The sequence below is a fragment of the Halichoeres trimaculatus genome, unplaced genomic scaffold, assembly GCF_033239565.1.
Source record: "Halichoeres trimaculatus isolate MK-OKI-2021-1 unplaced genomic scaffold, fHalTri1.1 fHalTri1_scaffold_1, whole genome shotgun sequence".
NCBI classification, from domain to species: Eukaryota; Metazoa; Chordata; class Actinopteri; order Labriformes; family Labridae; genus Halichoeres; species Halichoeres trimaculatus.
Window position 1 is genome coordinate 26,076,573 of NW_027437179.1, and position 26,128 is coordinate 26,102,700.

At 39.2% G+C, this 26,128-nt stretch overlaps 3 protein-coding genes and 1 non-coding gene across 5 annotated transcripts; 3 read left to right on the forward strand and 1 right to left on the reverse strand.

Annotated features, from left to right (window-relative positions):
• Window positions 1-901: 901 nt before the first annotated feature.
• LOC141790701 (protein bicaudal D homolog 2-like) lies at window positions 902-10,969 on the forward strand. Its single transcript, XM_074670752.1, has 8 exons — window positions 902-1,460; window positions 3,566-3,778; window positions 4,554-4,706; window positions 4,978-5,442; window positions 6,079-7,083; window positions 7,282-7,433; window positions 7,887-8,118; window positions 9,673-10,969. The coding sequence occupies exons 1-8, from the start codon at window positions 1,221-1,223 to the stop codon at window positions 9,673-9,675; spliced, it is 2,463 nt and encodes an 820-aa protein (XP_074526853.1). The 5' UTR covers window positions 902-1,220; the 3' UTR covers window positions 9,676-10,969.
• Window positions 10,970-11,771: 802 nt separating this feature from the next.
• On the forward strand, window positions 11,772-16,570 carry card19 (caspase recruitment domain family, member 19). Of its 2 annotated transcripts, none has more exons than XM_074679615.1 (6): window positions 11,772-11,849; window positions 12,326-12,465; window positions 13,235-13,391; window positions 13,540-13,602; window positions 14,281-14,346; window positions 14,473-16,570. In XM_074679615.1, the coding sequence occupies exons 1-6, from the start codon at window positions 11,843-11,845 to the stop codon at window positions 14,580-14,582; spliced, it is 543 nt and encodes a 180-aa protein (XP_074535716.1). In that variant the 5' UTR covers window positions 11,772-11,842; the 3' UTR covers window positions 14,583-16,570. The 2 variants fall into 2 exon arrangements, with proteins under 2 accessions (XP_074535716.1, XP_074535725.1); XM_074679624.1 differs by lacking the exon at window positions 11,772-11,849 and adding an exon at window positions 11,889-12,008 and having other exon boundaries at window positions 12,330-12,465.
• Window positions 15,652-15,779, forward strand: LOC141799112 (U6atac minor spliceosomal RNA). Its single transcript, XR_012599230.1, has one exon. It is a non-coding gene; the product is annotated as a U6atac minor spliceosomal RNA (small nuclear RNA).
• Window positions 16,555-24,926, reverse strand: ninj1 (ninjurin 1). Its single transcript, XM_074679636.1, has 3 exons — window positions 24,534-24,926; window positions 18,927-19,164; window positions 16,555-17,553 (listed from the first exon to the last, which is right to left on the reverse strand). Exons 1-3 carry the CDS (start codon window positions 24,588-24,590, stop codon window positions 17,408-17,410), a joined length of 441 nt encoding a protein of 146 aa, XP_074535737.1. The 5' UTR covers window positions 24,591-24,926; the 3' UTR covers window positions 16,555-17,407.
• Between the last annotated feature and the right edge of the window lie 1,202 nt (window positions 24,927-26,128).

Sequence of the window (26,128 nt, forward strand, 5' to 3'; positions counted from 1 at the left end):
CTGAAGAAGTGAGCAGAAGTCTATAACTTAATTTTCTTCTGGATTGTATTATAGTGTTTGATTTTATGATTATCGTATGAATAAAGATCTTGCTGTAATGTGTTATAACCTTTTTTTTTTTTTTTTTTTAACTTCCACGTGATTTTATTCTAAACTGAACCATAGCCTAAATACTTATCATAATGCAGGGAATCAAGTGTGAGATACTCAAGATTTCCTGGGGCATAACCCCAAGACCCTCAGTGAATGTCTTCATATGTTTCAATACACCCTCTATTGTGGTATTAGGGATTTTAAAATCTATTCCAATCAGAAACAACCAGGGAAAGTCTTTACCCAATTCATCCACCCTTTTCACAGATTATATACAGATTATCGAGCCTAATGAAATAGTCTAATGGATTTGAGTGTGTCCTTTTATACTTTTAAAATCCCTGCCCCTCAAACAGCGTAGGAACACCACTGATCTTATTCGGTGGATCGGAAAAAAAAACTGTTACCTGTGTGAATTTATACAATAAATGTTTTGGAAATAGGTTTTAGTTACAACCTTGTTTACATTATTTGCATAGGTTCAAATTATTGTTTTTAGGGTTTGGCGAAATCAGTAAAAAAAAAAAAAAAAAAAAGAGAGATTCGGTTATTTCAATAAAGCATTTAAGAGCGAATTTGATCAAGGGTAGATACAGCCCCCTTGTGGCTTTGCCCAAATAAAAAGACCCTTTTTCTCTTTTGTTCAATTGTAGTATCATCATGAAGCCTCAGGGGGGCAGCGCTGGATTTCAATATTGGAGATGTTGCCGGCTCCCTTCAGGACCTTCGAAATGCATTCTGGTGCTTGCAGTTCATGTTAAAGCTGCAGTAAGCGATCAGTGAAACACGAGCATATTAAAAACTACATTTCCCTTTTCACCCAGACAGATTTGAATGTCGTCTAGGGGTAGCTTTTTCTCATCGATGATCTCAACTCAAGTTTCCTCTGTCAACTTCGTAAAGTGGCTGAAGAAACTCCTTCAGGATGACAATAGAATCGTTTTGGTTGAGCTCTGTCGAAGTCTGTGGCGGTAAAAGGTAAACGGAACAAAACGCCATCCAGGTTCCAACAATGAGATCCAAACAAAGAAGGCAGTGATTTGCGGTCTCGGTGGTTTTCTGTGTTGCTCCTGCTAGCCAGGGCTGGGTCCCGTTAAGTTCCAGTTGGGAGTCGGCGGTTCCCCAAGATGTCCACGGAGGAGCAGGAGTATCCCGAGGCGGTGCTGGTGACGGAAGCCGGGCCGCAGTGGCTCCGAGTCGAAGTGGAGCGTCTGACTCGGGAGCTCCGCGAAACGACCCATGAGAAGATCCAGGCTGCGGAGTACGGGCTCGCGGTGCTGGAGGAGAAACAGCAGCTCAAGCAGCGATTTGATGAGTTAGAGACGGAATACGAGACGGTCCGACATGAGCTGGACCAGCTGAAGGAGGTAACCTGGGGTCATAGCTTTGCTCACAGACGCTTCGGAATATATTTGGTGGTCATAATGTGTGTGTATCGGCATGAAGACTCTAACGGTAACGGTAACAACAAATCTACCGTTAGCAGTGGTGCAGCAACAGCCGAAATTAAATTTTCCGCTGGTATTGAACGTCTCAGTCAGAGCCACGCAGACTATAAACAGAACCATCATGTTTTCTAGAAGCTATCAATCAAGGGGTTGTTCCCTTCTTACTGCTGTGACCTCTTAGTGTCATAGAGCTGAAATGATAAGCTTGAAGTCTGATATAAGGCAGTTGCTTAATGCTTTGCAATATTGTTAGAGAAAAAAATGCTGTGTCAAAATGTGTTCCCAGTGGCGTTGAAAAAGTAGATATTACCCTGGGTTATGATTACTTGCCTGTACTTGCTATTGGTATGTGAAGCAATCTTATGCAGCTGAAGTACGAGGGGACATTATGGTGTTTAATTAACTGTACTACATTATAAATCAGTGTTTCCTTTAAATATAAAGCATTCATGTACATCACGCACCGTGACTTTTAATTAAAATATGAAGAAATACTGAAACTTTTTAAGAGTCTCAAAGCAAGCAAAAACATGGCGTGGCAGCTAAAAGTAAAACTTATGACAACGAATGTGCTCCAACATCACACCTGTGAAATAGGTCAGTCAAAATTAGTTAAGAAAACATTCTTCCTCCACTGAGATAATTCATAGTCTTTGTTACAAATTAACTCTTTAAAATTACTCAGTCTTTGTTGTTTTTTTCCCCCTACATTTCTCCTCAGCTACCACCTGCAGGGATTTGTCAGTCTGGATGGTAAACAAAGCATTAAGCAGACAGGCAAGGAGCCTTTCATCTGTCACCATCAGTTAATTCAGCTGCCAGCTGGGTTTTTGCTGGCCAGCTTTTTCAGAAAATGTTATGAATATAAACCCTGCAGTTTTTCTTTTGTCATCTTTGGGGAAACATGATTTGTGACAAAAATCTGGGTTTCCCCTTAATTTAGTCAGAGTTGGGTGTTTTTTTAATAACCTTTAGAGGAAGTGCACCCTGAGACACTTCCACATGGGCTTAGAAAGTCAGCAGTTGTGGTCGCCAAGGCCATAAAGAAATATAAATTCAGTGAATAGGGCGGTACTAAATCCTAAACTGGATTAGCTGCAAACAGAGAATGCCAAGTGTTGTTGCCATTATCACAACTGATTGCCTCACATACTAATCAATACAGGGTTTTCAAAGGCATACATGACATTATATGTGAAGACCAAATACTGATTTGCGTCTAGGCTGAAATAGTTCCCATGGATGCTTCAGTGATTATGTTCAGTTGTAGCCTGATGGTGTTTTTTTGTCCTTATTAAATTAGTCATGATGCAGATCACGGTCCAGTCATTTTCTGACTCATTGTTGTAGTCATGCTCTTGGTATCTTGTGATCTTGACTTACTTTTCTCTTTAGTTGTGTCTGTCAGTGAGACAAAAATGTGAGGTTAAAAAAAGGAACCAAGATATCACCATCAGCAGAGTGGGTGCTAATGGATGGTTAAAGGTTTGGGTTTTTTTTGGCTTGGAAAGAAATACATACATCAGATTCTTTTTTCATTATTGTTATAACAATGATTATTGTAATTATTATCATCATTTTGGCTATGACTGAATAAATAGTCTTGAAATACATTTCTCAAAAAGACTAAACTGATGGATGAGCCTTCTTGTTCTGAAAAAAGTGGACTGCAAAGCATTAGCCTCCACTCTACTTCAAAGATTCAAATTTTATTCATCTGAAAAATAATCAGTGTTGCTAAAACCATGCTCTTTTGATGTGTAATCTGAATATGAAACAGTACTAAGACATGCAGTGGACTGACACAACACTGTTGTGAATGTGAATGGTCCTCTATAAGACAACAGGCAAACAATCAACCAGCAATAAATGCCGTGACTGAAAGACCTTCTGCATTTTTATTGAAGGCTTATCTATGGTTATCTGTTCAAACACGTGCTTCAGTGTTTGTGTTTGTTGGACTGTAACTTCTTGATCAAAGTGACTTTGTTGCTCTGATGTTAATTTTTTCCATCTTTCCCCAGGCTTTTGGACAAGCTTACTCAACCCACAAGAAGGTGGCTGCAGATGGGGAAAGCAGGGAAGAGTCACTGATCCTGGAGTCTGCCAGTAAAGAGGCGCTGTACCAGCAGAAAGTCTTGGAGCTGCAGAATGAGCTTCGTCAGACCAAAACCTCACTCACAAGTGTACAATCTGAAAACGAACGCTTGTCAACCATTGCCTTAGAGATGAGAGAGGTAATAATTAATGAAAGATACAAACAAGATATTATAACCTGTATAAAAACAGTCGGTTTATGTGACAATTGTTTTATTTATGGATCTTAATTTGTGATCTTCTAGAAACCTAATACTGGTGCTTGCATGTTAAACCTGATCCACTCCAAGTGTTTTATTTTTAAACTGTCCTTTCAAGTTATAAAAATGTGGGAACTGTAAATATCTTTTTTGATGAATGCAACTTTTAAAAGCCAAAATATGTTTTAGTTTACCCCACAGTGGTTAATCTGAGCCATTTCTTTGAATCAAAGCACTTTTGTGTTCAAATGATTCATTTAAAGCTAAGCTAACTCAGGGTGAAAGAGTAGGTTAGCGAAGCCCAGGGAAGTATTGATTGACTTGAAGACTGCACCACCTCTTCGGTAGCTGTCACAGGGAGTTGTGAGAGTGTTGAAGTTTGCAGAGGGGGGAGGGTCAGCCAGCAGGAAAGATGATGTAATGTTCACTGCAAGTGACACAAAGGATGTCCTCCGCCAGGGCTCTCTGTAGCATGAACTGGTAAGTGGACCATGTCCTTCTTCTCACCATTACTTTCATCATGCCTCTGTGGAATGTGAAATGTGGTGACACACTGGTCTTCTGCTCACTCAGTTGTCAGAGGGTTGTCTCGATTGAGGTTCCAGTCTCTGAATGATCTATTGCTCTGAAGATGAAAAAGAGCACCTGTTTTAATTAGAGATCATTATCGCTCAGCTCCCCCATGATAAGCCATCTTGTTCCTCCCTCTCCTCAGAGTTCAGAGCTGGCTGAGCTGCAGCGCGGCCAACTGCGTGATGACATCAGAGAGTACAAGGTGCGGGAGGCACGTCTGCTGCAGGACTACAGTGAATTGGAGGAGGAGAACATCTCTCTGCAGAAACAAGTATCTGTGCTGAGGCAGAGCCAGGTGAGACACACAAGACAGAATAATACTCAGTCAATTTTTGTATAAAACTGAAGTTCTTCATCACTTGTAATTGAGTGGATAGTAGTTTTACCCTCCTTTTTTTAACCATGTCTCCTTACTTAACATCAAAAAGTTTTGGTTAATGATCCTTCAATATTTCTTTGGCCATTTTTGACAACATAAGGCACTTAAAGTGTTCAAACTGTAATGGACTTCAGTCTCTTGGGTACATTTCTGACATCCTTATTTTTATTTTTGAACATCTGCTAAGGTGGAATTTGAAGGTCTGAAGCATGAGATCCGCCGTCTGGAGGAGGACTCCCAGTGCTTACACAGCCAGCTGGAGGAAGTCATGCGTCTGAGAGAAATCTCAGAGCGACAGCTGGCAGAGGCCTTGGAAACCATCAAAACAGAGCGTGAGCAGAAGGCCACCCTGCGCAAAGAGCTCTCCCACTACATGACCATCGGTGGCTCTGTGTACAACGGCTCTTTTAACATCTCCATCGACAACCTGAAACTCCATGATGACCCCTCGGCGGCCGGCGAGCCCGACAATGATGACCTCATCAGAGGCTTTGAAAATGGATTGGTCAAGGCAGGTGAAGCTGAAGACGACAACAGATCTGCGGGGAAAAAGAGAGGAGAGGCCTTCAAGCCGGCGCCGAGCCTGGTGGATGACCTGCTGAGTGAGCTAAACATCTCTGAGATCCAGAAACTCAAACAACAGCTGATGCAGGTATGAGGTCATAGGGAATATCCGCATTGTAAAAGACAATGTGGGTAAAGTAGTTTTAACATTTTTCAAAATAAAAGTGCTTTAGCTTAAGAAATACAAAAGAAATAAACACACAAAAAATCATTCTATACTCTCTCTACCCTCAGCATCACTACAAGTCTTTGCCCTGTCCAAACATGTCCTGATTGGTTCACAAAGCTTTTTCAAATATTCACTAGGGCTTGTTTCATCTCCACCTTGTTCTTTTTTCTAATTGCTGGCAGCCTCAGCCAGCAGAGTGCCTTAAGTCCTACTCAAACTGCTGTAAGACCTGTTGCTTTAGCTGGCTATTCATACACAGTGTAAGGTTCAGAAATCCATTTGTTCATTCAGAGAGGTGGGAGCTAATTTAACTCAATAGATTCAGTCTATCCACACTATCACCTGATCTGAGCAGCATCTGTCTCACTGTTTGGAAAGTGAAACTTGAAAGGGAGATGGCTGAGTTTACCCTAGTTAAAAGTTTCATTCATGGTTATTAAGCATCTACTTAAGTGGTTTTATAAATGCCAGGTTTGGAAATTGTGAAACATATTTTCATTTCATGAATGACTAAAAGTCGACGAACTGACTTAAAATGATTTTTTTTTATTTCAGGTGGAGCGTGAGAAAGGGGTCCTGATAAACTCCCTCCAAGAGAGCCAGAAGCAGCTGGAACAAGCCTATGGGACTGTGTCCGAGCAGAAAGAAACCGTCAACAGGCTGACTGAAAACCTCAGCGCTATGAAGAAACTGCAGGCCAGTAAAGAGCGCCAGTCAGCCCTTGACAGTGAAAAAGACAGGGACAGCCATGACGACGGAGACTACTACGAGCTGGACATAAACGGACCTGAGATCCTGCAGTGTAAATACACCGTGGCTGTGTCTGAAGCAGGGGAGCTGAGGCAGGAGTTAAAAACTGTGAGAGCAAAGTATGAGGAGTGTAAGACTCAGTATGACGAGGAGCGAGCACGGCTTGAGAGCGACGTTCAAGAGTTGAGGGCAAATTTGGCGTCCTTGGAAAAAATAAGCCAGGCTGATAAAGCAGAGGTAGCTCGTTTGGAGAAGGAGCTCCGTCTGGTCAGTGCTGCTGCTGGAGAATCCCTTGGCAGCCTTAACGTGGCACAGGATGAGCTCATTGCTTTCAGCGAAGAATTGGCAAACCTCTACAACCATGTGTGCATGTGCAACAATGAGACCCCCAACCGTGTCATGCTTGACTACTACAAAGAAGGCAAGGCCATTGTGAGACGTGGACAGGAAGGGAAGGAGCCCCAGTCTTCAGTACTTCTCACCAATGGGCTAATCACTGACACCGAGTCAGGAAAGTCTGAGTCCAGCAGCACCACAGTAACTCCAGCTCCACCTACGGAGCACCGGCCTGAACCCATGAACATCTATAACCTCGTAGCTATTATCAGAGACCAGATCCGCCACCTGCAGCAGGCAGTGGACCGCACCACTGAGCTGTCACGACAAAGACTCGCCAACCTGGAGCTGAGCTCAGTGGCAGACAAAGACAAAGAAGCCTGCATGGAGGAGATCCTCAAACTGAAGTCTCTGCTCAGCACCAAAAGGGAACAGATTGCCACTCTGAGAGCTGTGCTCAAAGCCAACAAACAGGTCAGAGGAGCACTCTGTGTGAATGTATGGACATGCCTGCTGTGTATGTTAGAGAAAGGAAGGATGTTCATTGTTCCTCAAGCTGAAAATCCAAACAAAAGAGAATTATGAGCTTCAGCTAAAGATAACTGAGCTTGGATCTTATGAGTGATTGAAAGAAACCAGCTCATGAAAAAAATGTCTTCTTCTTCTTTTTAGACAGCTGAGGTTGCTCTGGCCAACCTGAAGAGTAAATATGACAGCGAGAAGGCCATGGTGACTGAGACCATGATGAAGCTTCGCAATGAACTGAAGGCTCTGAAGGAGGATGCTGCTACATTCTCCTCTCTTCGAGCCATGTTTGCTACAAGGTAAGGCTCCACATCCTACATGATCATGAGATTCTTGTTTTCATTCTTGACACACTTTACATGAAGCAGCATGTGACACCCTCGGGGCCAGGTGATCCAGGGTTCACACCATGATAACTGTGTCTCTGACTGAAAACATTACAACCTTAAGCATTTATTTCATCTTTTCTTATTATCAAGAGAAAAAATTACTCTGCTCACTGTATTATATGCCTGTATATTGAGGAGGTACAGTGCATTGTGGGTAAATTCTGATGTAATACTTGTGCGAGTCAGCTAGCAGAGACTTTATCCTCCCATCTGGAAATGCTGTCTGCAAATGGGGAAAACATGTGACAACAAGCACAGGCACTTCAAGGCAAATTGCTCCACCTGCTGGAAAGAAAGTTATTTTCTTGTCTCCTCTTTCTTCCTTTTCCTCTCTTCTCTCCCTCTCCTTAATTTTTCTCTCAGGTGTGATGAATATGTGACCCAGCTGGATGACATGCAGAGGCAGCTGGCTGCTGCAGAGGATGAAAAGAAGACGCTGAATTCTTTGTTACGCATGGCCATCCAGCAGAAACTGGCCTTGACTCAGCGCCTTGAGGATCTGGAGTTTGACCATGAGCAGGCGCGCCGCAACAGTGCCACGGCTGCAGGAGGAAAGGGCAAAACAAAGGGCAAGGGAGCCACCTCCAGCCATCGTGTAAGTTGGAGGCTGTACTGCAGAACAAACTCTGAGCCACAGAGCATCTGCAGAGGCTCCAGGTTCATCTGCAAAGCTTTACAGACCTTTTATAAACATATATATTTTCTCTACTTCTTTTTCCACAAGCTTTGCATCTCCCTTGGGCTGTATACACACCCACTTTTTCTAACTTTACTTTCCCAAGTTTTCTTGGCAGTCTTACCGTATTATATAGAAAACTCACTTTAACATTACTAAAAATGTGTGCACTCTTGTTCCTGTACATGTTGGTGTTTACAGTGTTTGGTTGAGCTTTAAACTGTCTCTTTCTTTGATGCTGGGGTTTCCCCTTTTTAGCATGAAATCGGTTATGCTTTGGATTTTGTTTTGTTTTGGAGCTAACCCAAAGAAAGGATGTATTTAGTCGGCACATATTGCACTAGCCAGGATTATAAGCGTGGTTCCAGTGTTATTTATATCGTTATTTTGCCTCATGAAACTTGAACCCTACGTGCTAATTTTAATTCAGCTGACACTTTCTTCAAGGCAGCTTGGGTCATTTTCAGATATGGGATGATCAAATCAAAGAAAAAATGTGTCCACTTCATGTCAGAGCTCAGTGACGTGTCGATGATAGGTTTCTTTTAAGTTTTTATACCACCTTATTGTTTAAAGATGGTGATTTTTGACCTCAGGTAAAACAAAGGTTGTTCTGGTAAAACAATACTCACCATTTTTTTTATTAAGATGTTTGTGTTTGTTGTATAGAAGAAGATCATGACCACTGAAAAATGTTGGAGGTCAGGTTGAAACAAACAAAAACAAAAAAAAGGAAGAAATCTGACTTTTTAAAATATCTGGTTCCATAGTTGAGAATAAAGACACAATTCTGACTTTTCCCCCAAATTCTGTGAAAAATATCAGAATTTTGACTTCATTCTTGGAATTAAGAATTCTGACCTTAACTTCACAATTCTGAAGTTATAGAGCTCTGAGATTACAGTCGAAATTCCGACTTAATTTGTCCCCAGAGTTCCATGATTTCTGAGATTAAAGTCTGAATTGTATAACTTCATTGGACATTAAAGTAAAAGTTATGGCCTTTCTAAACCTGGAATTCCGACTGTAATTTTGTTTTTCTGTCTTTATTCTGTCAATTAAAAAAAAAGAAGTGATTATTGAAGTTTTTTTCAGTGGTCCAACCCTCTTCCTCAAACTTAAATTTCAAAGACAAAAACAATTACTGTGCACTCATACTTTGTTGTTTCTGTTTGATCAATTTCGTTTGTTTTTTTCTTCTTAAATTTTTTTTAAGGTTTGGCAACATGAGTTAGAGCAGGAAAAAAAAACTTCATTTTGAAAGATTTCTGAAGTGTAACCTGAAACACTGCAGTGTTCCTGACGTCTTACTAACTCCTGCATGCTTAACACAACTCAGTTCTCTGCTTTCTGCATGTCTGTCTGTCGGTGTTGCTCACTCCAGTAATCATCTCAAGCTGTCTTTTTCAGTACAAATGAAATTTCACAGTCAATTGAATGTGATTTTCCTCTGTTTTATCTTTCTATTTGCAGTAAATCACTCTTGCCAAGTGTCCTACAGTGGGTCCGTCAGAGTGTCTGTGACAGTTGCCAGTCACCTTTGCTCCTGGTTCCTTCACTCTCTAATCGTGATCTTAATCATGTTATCATTCACACAGGAACATATCCAGCAGTATTTGCCAGGGGCCTTGTTTTAGAGTGCCAAAATAAGTGTGTCAAATTCTGTCAAAACATTTTGACTACAGAGAGAATGACTCATCGTATCAGCTGCCCACTGGAGTCCTTCACTCTTCCAAAAAAAGGAAATGCATCATTATCGTAAATGAACTAGAGGAAGAATCAAGACGGGTGTTTCTGCTGATTGCTTTTTGCCTGTTACCCTGACTGAGCACTTTTTCTTTTACCAATTTGCTCTTAGCTGATTCCTCTGTCTTTCTAAAACCATACTAATTGTGTCAAGTATTATGCAATGTTGTTACTGGATGTGCATGTTGAACTGCCAGATTATCTGTGTTATTATCAAGTGAGTGGATATATTTTTATCTCTATTTATTTTATAACAAGAAAAACAGATTATTTCGTTATTGTTTTAAACCAGAATTTTTAACTCCCTGGTTAAATTCAAACCAGCTTTTTGCCTTAGTTGTTTATTTCCTTGGATTTTTCTGTGCCTCTCTAACAGTCCAGGGATACATACCATCAAGGTTATCAGGATTTTTTTTCTTATCCGTACCTGTGGTATGGCTCATAAAAAAATATCCTTTTGTAATTTTGAAAGTGTTATCATGAAAATTTGAAATTTAAAAATTCAGGTTTTATTTTGTACCATTGGATTTTTTTATACTCATGACAGAGCTGTTACAAATTAAGTTGTTACAAAAAGTGTGGTTGATGATCTAAGGAAAAATAGTAATGCAAAACATATTTAAATATATCTAAGTTAATGTCAGGTGTTCTTAAGTTCTTATCATGAAGGAGAGTTTTTTTTTATTACAGTTTTAATTAATCTTTCTGTAAATCTTTTGAGTCCTATCATTTATACCACCATTGACCCAGCAGTGCCATTTTCTGTTTTGTTTATTAAGCAAGTGCAATTTACTTATAAAAAGAAAACTTAAAAAAGAGTTAATTCTTTGTGAATTAAATTTTTCTCACAGACTTGGTTCTTTATGAATTTATATGACTTTATGATAACTGCAGCTGTATTTATTTGACACTGTTCAGACTACAGGATTTCATTGTCCTTTTGTTTCTAAGGGAGTTTAAAATGAGGTAACTGGTCCAAGTGTGGAGAAGATTGACCCTGTGGTATGATTCATGACTGTGGCCTGATTCTGGCCCCTAACAGTTATGAACGGTGAATAAATAAATGTAACTTTCACAATACTGTGTTAGTTATTTTTTGTTCAAACCCACAAGTTGACTTCTGTGCTGGAAACTGAACTGAAACTAAACCTTAGAATTATTTCAAGTGCAAAAGAGATGTATTTACAAGACTGTAGTGTATGATTAAGTATGTTCACAAACAAAAATCAATTGCATTACTTTAGGTTTGTTTTCTCCATTAAGCTTATTTTCTAAAACTATAGATAATTAAGACTTGTACATGTGTCACAATTCTGTGCTGTACTTTCCAACTTTGGAGTGAAACAACAGAAATGCAACTTTCACATTCTACACACTTCTTGCTTTAGTTACTCAAAGAGATGTTGAAATAGTAATTTTTTAAAAAGAAATGGGGAAAATGGGATTAGCATAAACTTGCAACAAACAAGGCAAATAGACTGGAACTTGGAGTGACCAATCAGGTGGCTCATTTCTTGAAGTATACTACTGTTATTCAATAGTTCCATTTGTAGATGCAAGGCTGTATTCCCTTTTTTCAGTTCAAGTACCAGATCATTCTGTAACTTGATAATGTGTTAATTTCTGTGGCCAAAATATTCCAAGTTGAGTGTTTTATAGACGACTGAGGGGTGCTTCTGGTTCAAACTCCCCCATTTCTATCTCGATTACTCCCTTACTGCTACCGCGATGATCAAATCAAACGCTTTGCTTATCTTTTAATTGTTTATTTACATTTCCGGGTTTAAAAGGGAAGTTTCCATTTTTCCTTTTCTGAAGACGTCGACGTAAACCACTCCCTCATGACGAGGTGACGTACGAAGGCGTGTCTAACAAAGGACAGTGGGGACTCTCCACAATGGGAGGTTTGTGTCTTTCCTAAACTATAAATAACCCTTTAAAATGTTTCTTCGTATTCCTCGGCGTTTGTTTTCATTCGTTTGTTTGTTGTTGACGTCAAACTCGCCAACATTTCTACAGCATTAACGATCTAAAAGGTGTCTTCGCTATCAGCCAATGACAATGTAACGTCTCATTTCAAGCTTGTTGAAACCACGAAAAGTTTGTCACAGTACAACACAATCCACAAGCAAAAGCTTTTATGTGACTTTTTAAGCTAGCAACCAACAAAAAAGGTGAATAGAGGAAAATGTGTCCTCTATTACTGTCCCTACTTGCCCTCGGTTTTCTCTCTCCTTCCACGGATACGAAGAAACACAGCAGATATTGTCTTTATTATGTTGTATACTCAATGAAAAGGCTAATCTAACACCTTACAGTAAATGAAATGTTTTTGTTGTACTAAGTATTGTTTATAACTCCTTCATTTAAACACGGGCAGACAGTTTTCGTGAGCAGTTGATCGAGGACAGTGCCTTCCTCAGAGTTGATCGGAGACTTGACACGGAGCTGGTGGACAAACTCATCCTGCAGCTCAACAGAATCTACCCACAGATCCTCACAGACAAGGAGGCAACTAAAGTAAGTCTAAGTATACGAATACTTCTCTTTATTCTCGTCCACATGCAGCAAGTGTTATACAGCAGAGGGCAATTGTGACACCGCAGTCTTCACATATTAGCTGCAAAATAAATAGGAAGTAAATCAAAAATACCCATCATGCAGCAAAATTACCCCTGAGGTGCTGATATTAGTCTGCATTGCAACATTAAATGGTGTGCTTGACAAGTTTGCAATGCAAAATTTCATCTAAGTACCTAAGTGTACAACTCATAGCAAAGTAGGTTGATGATTTTTTAAATAATGTATTATCTATGTGTCCTGCCAGGAACAGATCTTTTTCTGGCTACTTGTGAAGTAAACATGGTTCAGACTCATACAAGTCTTCTTTGACCGAGAAAAATCCGACTTCCCAAGGAGAGGCAATGGTTTTTTAATTATATTTTTAATTATTTTTTTTATTATGGAGCTATTTGATTTCTTTCATGAGCATTAATTACAACAACGTTTGGGATCTAACTCCCTATCCCTGTGAGGATTTTCTGCTTTTCCCTGTTTTATTTCAAATAAGTGTCATAGGTTTTTTACTTGAGTAAATCAAGGTTGCTCATGTGTTAAACCACACGTTCCTTCTCCTACCATAACACCAAACAACACCTTGACCAAATGTGTCAGACTAAGAAGAGACATGAAGCTTTTACATTAACAAGCTCATGAACAAAGGTTTGAAATTATATGATTTTGAAAAGATAACCATGAGAGCTCCCAATTATTTTCATTTGTTGTACAGTTTCGAAACTTGGATGTGCCAACAAGTGTTCGTCTGGGTGAGCTCCTGACACACCTACAGGGGAAAGGAGAGGAGGCATGCCGGGAGTTCTACAGAGCCCTTCACTTGCACGTAGAAGAGGTGTACTATAGTTTGCCCACACGGCTCCGCCTCAGAGGTCAGTCCTCAAAATCTTTTTATTGTCAGTGAAATATTTATTATTAAATACCAGGTTATGGGTTGCATAAATTTGTTGCACTTTTTAGCATATTTCCAAACATTATTCAACAAGCAGAAACTTGAAAATGCATCTGTATTGTCTCCAGATACCTTGGATCCACTCACACATCCTCAGGTGTCCCATCAGAAATATGTCTTGAATGACAGGGGTAAGATGCATGTGTATGCAATTTTGTTTTCAGTGTAAGCTGTCTTACAACATTTTAACAGTGGTTATCAAATGCTTTGCTGCAAAAGTAATCTGTATATGCTTTAAAGGATAAGTTCAGTTAATACAGCTTTTACATTGTTTATAGAATGAAGTAGAGCAAAATACTCACCCAGAAGGCTTTCCTGATCCAAGCAGTGCTTCGGGAGATATTTAGATCCAAAATCGTGCAGCAGACATCCGTATAATGGGATCCATCGGGGCATAGACAGTGCCGCTCCTAAAACTGCATTTATCGTCCAAAAACTCATGTTTTTCAACAATATTCCATCATGGTCCACTCTGGGTTAGTCCCCTGCTGCAGTCTGTGTCACTCCAGACCGCGCTGTGTGGCTGTACTGACCTCTGAACTGACGAAGACTTTGTTTACGTTTGCCCCTCAAAGAAAGGAGGAAGTGGAGTCAGCTCTCCAGAGAGTACTGCACATGCGCGGATATATATATAAAACAATGTAAAAACTGTATTAACCGAACTTATCCTTTAAATATGATAGATGATGATGTTGAATGATTATAATTGTTAAAAATGCTGCAGGCTACAAGCGTAAGCTAGTCAATAAGTACAGGCCATGTATATATGAAAATTATTTTCTTTATTTATTTTCTGCATCTTCTTCCAGAGCCTCTCTTCTTCCTAGGCTGTTTTGGCATTGCAGTGGGGATGGCTTTACTCTATTACTACAGTGGTACGTAGCTTTCCAGGTTGAACTGTGCTGTTCTAATATTAAGATATTTTCTTTATTGTATTCTAGCCAGCATGTATTATCTTAAAATAGTTTGCTGTTTTATTCAAAGATGTTTTTGCTTTACAGAGGCAAAATTGACAGGAGGAAGTCGTGCCCTGGGGATGGCTGCTTTGGGCTTGAAGAAAAAGGCTCAGGAGGTTCTTATCTGGTACACTGAGGAAAGCCTCATGAATTGAATTGTTACCTCACACCAGCAGCTCTAGCAGTATTGCTCCTTTGAATGCCACCTACACCAAAGCACAGCAAATCTCTCTCTATATATTTTTTCTTATTTTGTACTCCAATTTGTATATTGTTTAACTTTTAAGATGAGAAAATTTGAGAAACTATTTCTCTATATGTTGATACCTTTTAAGCTGTTTAAAAGGTTAAACACGTGCAAGTGATTGCAGTGAAATCAAAAACAAGCTGATGGAATAAGCCTTTGTCTCTCAAATCTTAAAATTACACACAAGTGGCTTTTATCACCTAAATTAAACAAGCACGTTACGGTCTATGGTTTAATCATTCATCAGTCTATCACTGCTATTCACAACCGTACAATAACTGATCTTTGCTTTGCTTACTTGCACTTTGGTGTCTAGACTCAGGCCAGATTCTTTTTTCTGTTTGTGCTTTTGGTTTTAAAGTGCCCCATATATTTCTTGGGCCTTAAAGTTTTAATAATTTACACATTTACAATTTCCGTAAAAGTAGTTGCAGTGCAGGTCAAATAACATAAAGCCTAAACCGACAGCTGTCTATTTGGACTGTGTATAAGGCCAGCTCTGGATAGAGCATTGCTGCCCTCTAGGGGTTGGACGTGGACTGTATTATCCAACATGACTCGTGTCTGTCCCGCAAGTCCCTCGTAAATTTGTGCTCTACTCACGTTTAGAACCAGAAAAGTGGGAAATTAAGTAGGCGTGTGTTTGGTAAGTTCAATGTAATTGATTCGACCCGTAATGTATGTTTAAGACGAAGTTGCTGTGTACTGTGTCATGATGAATGTTCGTACCAATGATTTCCAGCTTTCCTGGCGCGTGGCATTATGGGTAAGGTGACTACTGAAATGCACAATTATCGAACTCGGAGTTCGGAATAATTAAATCAATATGCTTTGGATTTAAATAAATAGTGAAATACTTGAGGTTTGAACTCGTAATACTCATCAAAGTGCATCGAAGTACTGTCGAAGCGTCACCGCGAGTGAAACTCCTATTAGTGTCTACGTGTATATAAACAGACATCCCACAAGACAAAGGCGTGTTGTATGAAAGGAGAGAAGGTTAGCACTCCCCTTGACAAGGATGGAATTGGCCCTTGTGGCCTTCAACACACATACGGTTAAGGCATTGCCACCTACTTAGTGGCATCTCTAACCATATTTTTTCCGTAATAACATCAAATACTAACTTTCGTCTTCACAGCATATTACATTCTTTCCCCGTACATAATTCTGCTTCTCATCAATACGCAGGCAAGAGATAAGTACAGCTGAATGTCTTGGAAGAGTCTGTTTCCGCTGGGTTTGGCAGGATGGAAAGTTTTATACTTCCTGTTGGCCTGAAGCATTTAATCATGTTCAATATGCAGAGCATGGCTGAAAAATGTGTGAGTCAGCTGTATTTATCTCAAAGAAACGCGACAGTTTGAGAGAGAACTCCAGCTATTGATGTTGTACTCTGAAATGTAGATGTTAGTTTCCTATTTTTCTGTGCCTTTTTATTAACTGATGGGCTAGCACCTGTCAGCTACAATTTACCTTATCTGAAGACAACTGAAACAAGTGCATGATATTATGTTTTTTTTTCCCTCAGGCTGTTTGTACAGAAATCCATAAAAAGGCATGACATAGAGAAGGGCTCTTATCACAAACACGTAACCATGGTGCTTTGTTTAACTATTTATGAATGGTTTGATAGTTGTACTTCATGAAATCAGAAGTCAGTGACTAGTTTATTGTACCCAACAAGTTTTGATATTATAATATGAAATATTGGCAGTTAATGTTGATTGCCTATGAATGTACTGTGTCACATACTCTACCAACTGTCATATGTAAATGCCTTAAACATCCAAGTGCCATCATTTTTACAATGTAGACTTTTGTCTGTATTTAATTGAATATGAGGCATGATGAAATTAAACAATACAGTATCCACATCATATCATGTTTGTAGTTTTTTTTAATAAAACTCAGTTTTCATCACAGTGTGTAGTACAAGATCATATGGTAAAAGCTGTGAAACTTTTTGGTACTAAAAAGGTGAATAAAAAGCGTTACGATCAACATACAATATACAGTTTACTTCAATAACACACACAGGTAAATCAATATAAACATTTCACACTAGGCTTTGCATAGCTCTATTAAAAGAAAGTAATTATGGTCCACTTCACTGATGTGTTGAGGTTTGTATTACTGTAAACAGAAAGCTTTCCCCTGTTTAATCATGTAACACCTCATGAGCAGCAGTTTCCCTGAAGGGCTCCTGATTGATGCACTTTGTCAGGTTTTTATTTGGATTGAGCTGTGGTACTAGGCTTCTTTTTTAAAGCTAAAGGCATGCTTGTATACTCAGACTTATATAGAAAAACTTTAGAAAGACAGTATAACGCATTTGGTTTTCAGGAAACATTCACATTTGTTTTGACTAACACAGTGTATTGCTCCTGATATGTTTGTTCTATGGGTAAAGGCGTCACAAACCTGAGCATCATACGAGGTAACAAAACTAGTGAACTGCCACATAAAATCAATACTGAAGACAAGTTTGTCAAAAGCCATGGTTCAACCTCTCTAACACACCCACAAACACGCGCACACATGCACGCACACACACATACTTCACCTGATCCCAAGAGTCTGTTGATCCTCTGGGAGGTTGAATTATAGAAAGACTGAAGCACCTGCATGCTGTTTTGCTAGGTGAATAAATTAATCACCATGTCTATTAAAATATTGCAGCAGTCCAACTTCATGGAGTTGATCAGGCAGAGAGAGCCATCTCATGGTGGGTTAGCCAGCCTGTGGTGTGGGCTGCTGCACACCAAAGGCAGTGATGAAGACGTTGACCACCACTATGATAAAGACAAGGGCTGTAGACACATTCTCCAGGATGTTCAGTCTGTAATGCATGCTTTCATCGTTCAGGTTCCACTTCACTGAAAACACAGAAAAACACATTTATGTAACACAGTTTTCATTGTCACTGGAAGTCACCTCCTTTGCCCACAGGGAGGCAGCACAGAGTTTGCTGACAGATTAGCAGTGGGGTAATCAGAAGCACTCTGATACAGATTAACAGCTTCTGACAGCTCTGCCCTTAGGTGTATAATTACCTACTACCTTCATTAGGACATCACACACATCACTGATCTGAAGTGAGCTTGAGAAGGGAAAACACCGTCTTGCGTTCTTCGTTTTCGCAAAACTCCCGTGTCACAACATTTTTGACAAAGCTAACAGAGCTCTCTAAAATTGGATGCTCTCAGCAGAGGCAGCCGACAGACGCCCTGTCCTTCCTGCTACAGCTCTCTAAATGTGGCTCTCTGTCACAATGGTTTACTCTGTTAAGATAAGATAGGTCAGACGAAGGGGGAGGGAGTACTGCAATGTATGGGTAGACAAACTTTGTACTGCAAATTTACCAAAAATAATACATAAACAACAGAGTTATTTACCAAATAGTGATACTTTTTGAAACTTTTTCAACTTCTACTATTAAAAATCTCCCTTGAATTACTTGTTAAAGAGCTCTGGATGAAAAATTCAGTAAAAAATATGCTTGGGACCCCCCCAACAAATTCAAAGAAAACTTGTTTTTGTGTTGTATTTACAGTGAGGGTGGCGTAAAGAAACATGCTGCTTTACTGGGTGAAGAAACCCTCAACTGCCTCCACTGATAAACCACCTGCTACAGAGCTCCTCAAAAGCCTGAAGCCAGATGAGCAGTGATAGCTCGTACATCACTGGGGTTATCAAGTGGGCACCTCCTGTCACTGGTGTTTCATTATGTTGGGCTTACAACACCTGTAATAGGTCTGATGGTTAGCTCCTGCAGAGCAACCCCTCTCTGTGCCAGTTCCGATGTATGCTAAATCCACCAGCAAAACACCTCAATAAACAACCTACCTTCTCAGTATTGTCATGTTTAACAGGCCCAGGCTCTGAACATACAAGTTTCCTGTTTGTGACAACCCTGTTAAAAATGACCCAGCCACAGGGCCCCTAGCTACCCCACTGAAGACCCAGCAGAAAGAGGAAGAGTGTGTACTAGGATGTATCAAAGAAGACAGGGAAGGAAGAGCAATGACAAGGAGCTAATCTCATCCCAGCGTATATCCTATCGTGGCTAGGCTGTGTGGCTAACTGCTTCGTCTGATGTACCCTTTACTATCCTTCACAAATTCCCGATTCCCCAAGTAGTGAGATAGATGATTGTGCTTCAAACCTTCTGCAACCTCAGTGACTGACCCTGTTTGCATTCATAGGCTTGTTTACAGCTTTTACAAAATCAGTTAAGGTGTAACCTCACCTATAAAAATTAGAAGGACCCCCACTATGATTTGCAGAATGAGGGAGATGCTGATAAGAGTGATGAGAGGCACGTAGAAGGTGAAGCCAGGTCCTTGCTCCAGCACGGCCTTCAGCTGTGAGGCATTCGCCATCAGCAGAGCCACATCCAGCATGCTCTCTGCAGCACTCTTCTTGTTGGCGTAATGGTTCATGTTGAGAGGGCCCTGTGACCTCCTGAAACGGCCTCTTAGGGGTACCTGAACACAACACAAACACTGATATCAGTACGACTCAGAGGATGATGCTGTAAGTGACAACTCGCTGTGTGATACAAGCTCGGTTTGCACAGGACTCATTATGAATCCAGTATTGTCTTTATCAACAGACTTTAAAGAAAAGCAGCTTCATGCTGAGATGCTGTCAGTTCTGCAAATGAAGATTTCTTTCATCTTTTCATCATAATAACTACATACATATATGTAGAAGAAAAACCCTCAATCTGTAGAAAAATAATCTGATAAATGACTCTGAGCTGATTTGCAGCAATTTGAAATGATGGGCATCTGCTAACATCTGTGCTCACAAGGCTGAATAAAAAAAAACAAAACAAAAGAAGTCTGCAGTCACTGCAGGCAGAATATTCAATACAGTTACAGAGTAGAGTTAAATAACATATTCTGTTCTGAAATGTAAAGTATGCTATCGTGTTTTTTTTTTATTCACTGGATTAAAGCCATCAAAAAATAGTACTATACTTTGGATTTTGATTTGATAGGAATAACAGATTTCTATAATAGCTAATTGTTACATATTATTAATTTAAAAAACAACAGCAATGAAAACACAGGCAGATGACAGTCTTTCTTTCTTTTAGTTGATATCAGGATCAGTCATTGAAAAACTGATGTAAGTCAACCACACTGCAGTGAAAGCAGAAGCTAAACCATTCTGGCTTTCCCACTGTTGCACTCAAATGCAGAAGCACTGGTCTTTAGCCTTGAAAATTATGTAAACATTGTACATTAACAGTTTTTTTTACTGAGAGAAAATGAAAGCACTTTGCTGCCATTGATTTTGAATCACTGGAAAATGCAAATGACTCACTGGAAAACACACTCTCAAAATCTAATAAGGCACACAAATTAAATTTCACTCCACATTTTCCAACAAAGACATCAGTCCAAAATGAGAAAAAGTATATTTGTTCTCTAAATTTAACTAAATAGAAAATAGGTGTTTTCTAGAATACATAAATACATTTTAAAGGCTTTTATTCATTTGGCTCATCTGTGAGTATGTTTCAGTTCATGACACATACTTAACCCTTTACTGCCGAATGTCTCATTTTTAAGACATGAGTTTCAAAGATCTCTATCTCATCAACATGATAAACAGTTTCTTGAAAGACCTGTCAAAAAGATGTAAAAAACAGTATTTTACACTCTTGAGGATTATCACTCCACTCCAGGCAGCTGAAGTTGTATTTTGTCCTTTTCAGAATAGCTGCTCTCATGAAATCATCCACACGCTCTTTTTCATGAAAATCAGTGCTACTTTTCAAGAAGTTGCAGTAAGAATAACATCTTAATTGTTGCTCATCTTTTAAAATACACATTTTCTGGATTGAAAGAATGCACACTTCCCTTTATTAAATAAGTTGCAAAAACCACCCAACTCATTAAATGTGATGTAAAAATTATTTTTTTAAAAATGATACGGTAATTTTTAGGTGGATTTTGTTAGAAGGGTTAATAAACATCTCAGTTCCAAAGAATGAAAAATGTCTTGTTTTTTAATTGATGGGTCAAGCTTTACAGGGTTCATGACTGATATATGAAAAACACTGCATAATAAATTTAGTTAACTATAGAAAAAATATGATTTAATCAAACTGGTGTATTAGTTTAAAACCCCATTATTGCCCAAACTTCAAACCAGGTGTATGACATTGCAGCGTGTTTTTTTTTTTTTTTTTTTTTTTACTGTGGTCAAATGGAAGTGAAAGTTTTCGGTGGTTGAGTTAAAAAGGAACAAACATAGTGACCCAGAAGGTCGCTAAGCTAGTTTCAGTCCTGAGGTCAAACATAAAGTGCCAAGTCACATCCTTTGGTTGAACTATCCAGGGCATGACCCAAAACACACCACGAGTGCCAGGACAGATGCATGCCACCCAAATACAAGACAAAACAAGTCTGAGGAAATGAACATAAGACAAACAGCTCACAGAGCATTTGTGAAAGCAAACCTTTTAAATACCAAGCTAAAAAAAACTGTTTCAAGATTAAATAACATTTTTCAAATAAAAGTGAGGTTTTCCTGTGATTGAAGCCTTAGTTCTACATTCTTACTTTTCCCTTCATGTATTTTGCAAGAAAAAGTTTGATTGCGCTTCTGCTTCTACAAATAACCATAAGACTTTTAAACTCAAAAGTAGAACCTCGTGTAAAAAAAAACCTGCATCCTTCCTTCTTGAGGGAAACAGGAAGGGCAAGAGTTCTGTTTGAGTTGTCAGTGAAATGAGAATGTGGTTTAAAACACACATTAACCAGCACAATGCAGTAAATCAGGATCCATGTTTCAGCTAGGTGAACTTCTGTTTTTGAGGAGAAGAAAAGAGATGATTTGTAGGAGTCAGATGAGTAAGTCAGAAATGGTATCAGCTGTTGTGATACAGGTGTCAGTACAACAAACCCCAGTGACAAAATGTTGCCTTTTTTATTGTTACGCCTTTCACTGAGAGAAAAAAAGAGTCATCAACAAGTATTAGAGCAATGACAATGTTGTAGAACAAATTTATTTTATTCAACTACCGGTCAAAATACTAAACATACCTTTTTTTTTAAATTGCATTAACAGGTCATAATCAAAGTCTGTAAAATATCAGCAAAAAACTCTGATAAATAATATGGTTTAATTTTATCACATAGAAATACAGAAGTGAATCTGAATTTCCAACCAAAAGTCACAAGTCGTGGATTTTGTTTAGACATTAAGGAAAGTTCTGGTGGTGCTTTCACTGTTGTTTACACGTCACAACTGTCATTCATTTGCATATCTTTTTGGAAAATTCTGGTAGCACATTTCCTATTTTTCTGAAGGGAAAACAAAAGCTATCTTACAAACAAACTGCGGATGTGGTCAGTGGTGCATCATAAACATAACATCAAATCACAGAGCATCTTCCCAGTCCTTGTATTTCTCATATTTCCCGACTGGCTGGAGTGTTGCTCAGCTGTCTAATAATGTCCTCCTTATTGCTAGGCTGGCAGCACCGTACTCTGAGGTTTGACACACGTTCCTCTTTCCACATCTCTGGGGAAGAGCCAGGCCACAGAGGGAAAAAGAGCTCATGTGGTGCACCAGTAGAAGAGTGTAAGCGCCTACCAGCCTTTACACCTCTTACTACACTTCTTGGGCAGCAAAAGCTCCATTTCTAGTTTTAGTATTTCACTTCCTCCTATACAGCGCTCCCTTCGCAACCCAGGTTTTCCAGGGAGTGGTGATCTCACTTCCTTTTCTCATGTCTCTCTCATTTTTTCCTCATGTGCCAACTTTTTTTTCTTTTGACAGAGAAAGTCATTTCTTGCTTCTGAAAAGCCTTTTGTGACATTATACAGTACATGATGTTCCAAAAGTATACTCGAGTAGTCTCTTACTCGCAAAAAGCGTGTTTTACGAGAGGATGCCTTACATAACTACTGACAACAGAGCCAACCTACCCCTCATCATTCAATATAAGTCTATATGTGGAGGAGTAAGAAAAACTCTTGTAATGAATCAAATATATCTGGTGAGTGACACTAAACGAGATTATAATAATGAAGAATTCTTGAGTTGAGTGTTCGCTGACATGATGTTTAAACCAGTGCAGTAAATTTGTTCCCCTAACAAAGATGTCATACCAGCAGAATTCTGCATTCTCCGTGTAGCTTTAACATGGCCAAACACTGAAGAAAACCTCAGAATCTGAGTGAAATCCATGCAGGTAGCTCTATATGGTCTATGTAAGATAAACCAGAGCATCATCAATAACACTGGCATTCTGTGCATTGCAAGTTTAAATGCCTGAAACTGCTGGTCAGGGTGGGTATGTCAGAGAAAAAGCCTTTTTAAGTTTCTTTCTACAGCGAAAAATTCATAAAGCCAGTTATGAAAAGACAATGGCATGAGTTTTTTTTGTCAGAAAACACAACCTGAAGATTCACAGGGCGAGATCAGCAAAGAGATGAGGGGGTACTACTTTGTCCACATGGGGCACCAATATCAATACAACCTAAAGGTTACTTACAGGAGCTTTAATTGAATAATTCCTCAAATGGGATAGGTCGAAAACAACACTTACAGCAGATGTTTTGTTAACTTAAACTAACGTAACACTGATAACATCAATCCGTCAGTTGTGACCATAGACTGTATAAAATATGGACATAGTTTCCGCGCCGTCCAAAGTGTGTTCCTGACACGGTGAATGAAGCCAATGGTCAGATGCGTCCATAATGGATATGACATGGGCTTTGAGCTTTTTTAACAGCTATAGGGCGCCCATCAGTCATGTGAGCTGAGCTGAGCTGTTTTCAAACCAGGCTGTATGATGGTGGATTGGTGAACTAACTTGTATAATTAAGCAACAAATAATCATTCTTATTATGACTCAACTTTTATCAGTAATAATGTTTAATATGTATTTTAAAAACATTCATAATGGAAAGAACAATTGCTTAAAATTTCAGCTTGAAACAGTTTTCAATACAAAAATTACATTGTAATAAACATTTCATTAAAATTTTATAATTGAGAAAGAAGACATTTTTTAAATGTATCTGAATAACTGGTTATTGTTTACTCTTAGTTGATCACACAGAAATATATCATTAAAGAGTTCACTTCACTTAGAAAGTTTTGATATGTGGTTGCACTGTAGTTCAGTCACCGCTGTACTTCCATATATGCTTACATTGAAGCTATATGCTATTGCCTATAATGTTAAATGTATTAATAAAGCACTTTATTTTCTCTCACACATACAAACAAACGTAGTGGAGATGTTAATAAGCTTGTATTTACATTATTTACTGTGACTGCACTCTGAACCCACCCGGTCAAATCATAGCCTTTATTTGGGTCACAGACTGAGCTGAGCCACCTGGGTTCCTTAACAGAGCATAGATTGTACCCTGCACCCACATGGTCCTCTGGATTGTCTGTCATTATGTGTAAACTGGCACTTTGTGGGTTACAGCAACAGGAATGAGGCTTTGTACAACAAAAACAAAAGTTGTGTTTTCAGTCAGTGGAGTTAATCCAGAGCTGCTAACCGGTCCCCTAATCTTGAGGAATTTATCAAACTCGATTAGTTTGTTCGTCCACTTGTTCAGCCACTTTGGCACTCATTCAACAATACAAGGATGTGTCTGTATGATGGGAGAAGTCAAGAAAACACCTCATCAATCAATCTGGTCAGAAGCAGATATGTTTAAATAATAGACTATATAACTATAAATTAACTCCTAAATGTTTCTGTGGGTAATTTACCCCCGACCGTGGCTAACCAGGAAATTAGCGGTCCTTCTCTGAAATATAATCTCGTTACATGCTGTGCTTTGTAACGGACACCGCGCTGACTTACCTCCGCCTCGCCGTTTCGGTCAGCATCACCGTTCATTTCCAGGCTTTCCAAAGGCATCTTGACGAAAATGGGTTTAAATCCTGGACAGGTACTTTATGTATGGTATGGTGCTCTCAGCAGTCGGTGGTCCAGTCGGCGGGCACAGGCACAGTGTATACAAAAGCCTGCCGTGACGACGAGGGGTAGAGAAGAGACTACCGCCCCTCTAACATGGGGGCGGCTGTACTCTATAAACTGTTGACTGTTTGGAGAAGTGCAGACGGAACGAACACTTAAAATGCCAATAGAAAATACGGAATGTTCCCACATTAGAACCGAAACCTTGATGTAATGTAGATATGAGTCAACGGGGCTTTTCTCCGGCTGGCTGACCCATGAGTCCTTTACTACAGGCGGAGCACATGAAAGATCTCTCTGCTGCCACCCAGGGTATTTGTGTGGTACTGCATTCTGGTGCTTATGGATGACTTAACTCCATTAGTATTAATGCTGGTATAATGTATAATAGTAATAATGTGTTTTGGGCATTTATGCTAAAATATATTCTTCGTCAGTTCACAGCATTTACTTCAAAATATTCGAAATTACATATAAATATGAAAATAGCCATAAGTACAAGCTGAAGAAGCATTTGTGTTAAAAAAAAATACCCAGGCAATATTTTCCTTGTGCAATTAGGGAAGTTTTGGAATGTAAAACATCAGTTTTGAGCATTAACAACAAGCACCTAATGACAACTGGATCAGAGTCTAGGATCAACACTTTGTGCTGTATTAACACAAAAAATCCCCATCATGAATACATTTATTTGCATTTTATGGGAGCTAACCAGTACCGTTTTGTTTCGCATGCCAGTAAGTAGAATATTATTGCTTTATTCTTGATGTAGGCTCAAATAGTTTGATCACACTAACATTTGTTTAATAACTCGCACAATCTTAAAACAATAGCAACAAAAGTATTGAAGTATTACTTTTTTCACTTGAATTTAATGATGTGAGGAAAGGCAGTTTGTTCATTTAAAAGTCTTATTCTAAAAATGTGTGTGTTCTTTTGTCAGCAGGAAATTAAACCAGATGAAAAGGATGACCAGACACATTGTTATGTTTATCTGCATTGTAAACCGACCCTCCAGACTCCCTGAATGGCCCCTTTTATTTTCACTGTTTCCCTGGAGATACAAGCAGGACTGACCCTGAAGTCACACCCTGTAAATGCTTAAGGTTGTCATTTGTTGTTGATCCTAACAGAGAAAAGAAATACGTCTGCAACCTTTAGTGAGAGGTCTGTCATGAATGAATTTACATTTGACTTCCTGCACTGTCTTCAAAATGTATTTTTTTAAAGACTAATCCACTTATAAAGCTCTTGTGAGAAGTTTCCAGTCATCTTCACTCAAATTAACACTGATGCCTCTAAACTGGCTTCAAAAGCTAACAAGAACATTAGCATAAAGATGGCAAAGGGCAGGTGCCAGTTGTGGTGCTCAACCACACACTGCCAAAATAATGTCTTGTTAAGTCATCGACTTTTCTGTAAATTAAAGCATGTGGGGAAAAAAGAAAATAAAGCTTACCTTGAACCAGTATGAGACA

Excerpts from the sequence above, each read along its gene's own strand:
- LOC141790701 (XM_074670752.1), top strand. The coding sequence starts at position 1,221 with ATGTCCACGGAGGAGCAGGAGTATCCCGAGGCGGTGCTGGTGACGGAA. Across the intron at positions 1,461-3,565 it reads AGCTGGACCAGCTGAAGGAG|GCTTTTGGACAAGCTTACTC; the intron begins GTAACCTGGGGT and ends ATCTTTCCCCAG. Across the intron at positions 7,434-7,886 it reads CGAGCCATGTTTGCTACAAG|GTGTGATGAATATGTGACCC; the intron begins GTAAGGCTCCAC and ends TTTTTCTCTCAG.
- card19 (XM_074679615.1), top strand. Across the intron at positions 12,466-13,234 it reads CAGACAAGGAGGCAACTAAA|TTTCGAAACTTGGATGTGCC; the intron begins GTAAGTCTAAGT and ends TTTGTTGTACAG. Across the intron at positions 13,603-14,280 it reads ATATGTCTTGAATGACAGGG|AGCCTCTCTTCTTCCTAGGC; the intron begins GTAAGATGCATG and ends ATCTTCTTCCAG.
- ninj1 (XM_074679636.1), bottom strand. The coding sequence starts at position 24,590 with ATGCCTTTGGAAAGCCTGGAAATGAACGGTGATGCTGACCGAAACGGC. Across the intron at positions 19,165-24,533 it reads ACCGAAACGGCGAGGCGGAG|GTACCCCTAAGAGGCCGTTT; the intron begins GTAAGTCAGCGC and ends TGTTGTGTTCAG. Across the intron at positions 17,554-18,926 it reads GGTCCTTCTAATTTTTATAG|TGAAGTGGAACCTGAACGAT; the intron begins GTGAGGTTACAC and ends CTGTGTTTTCAG.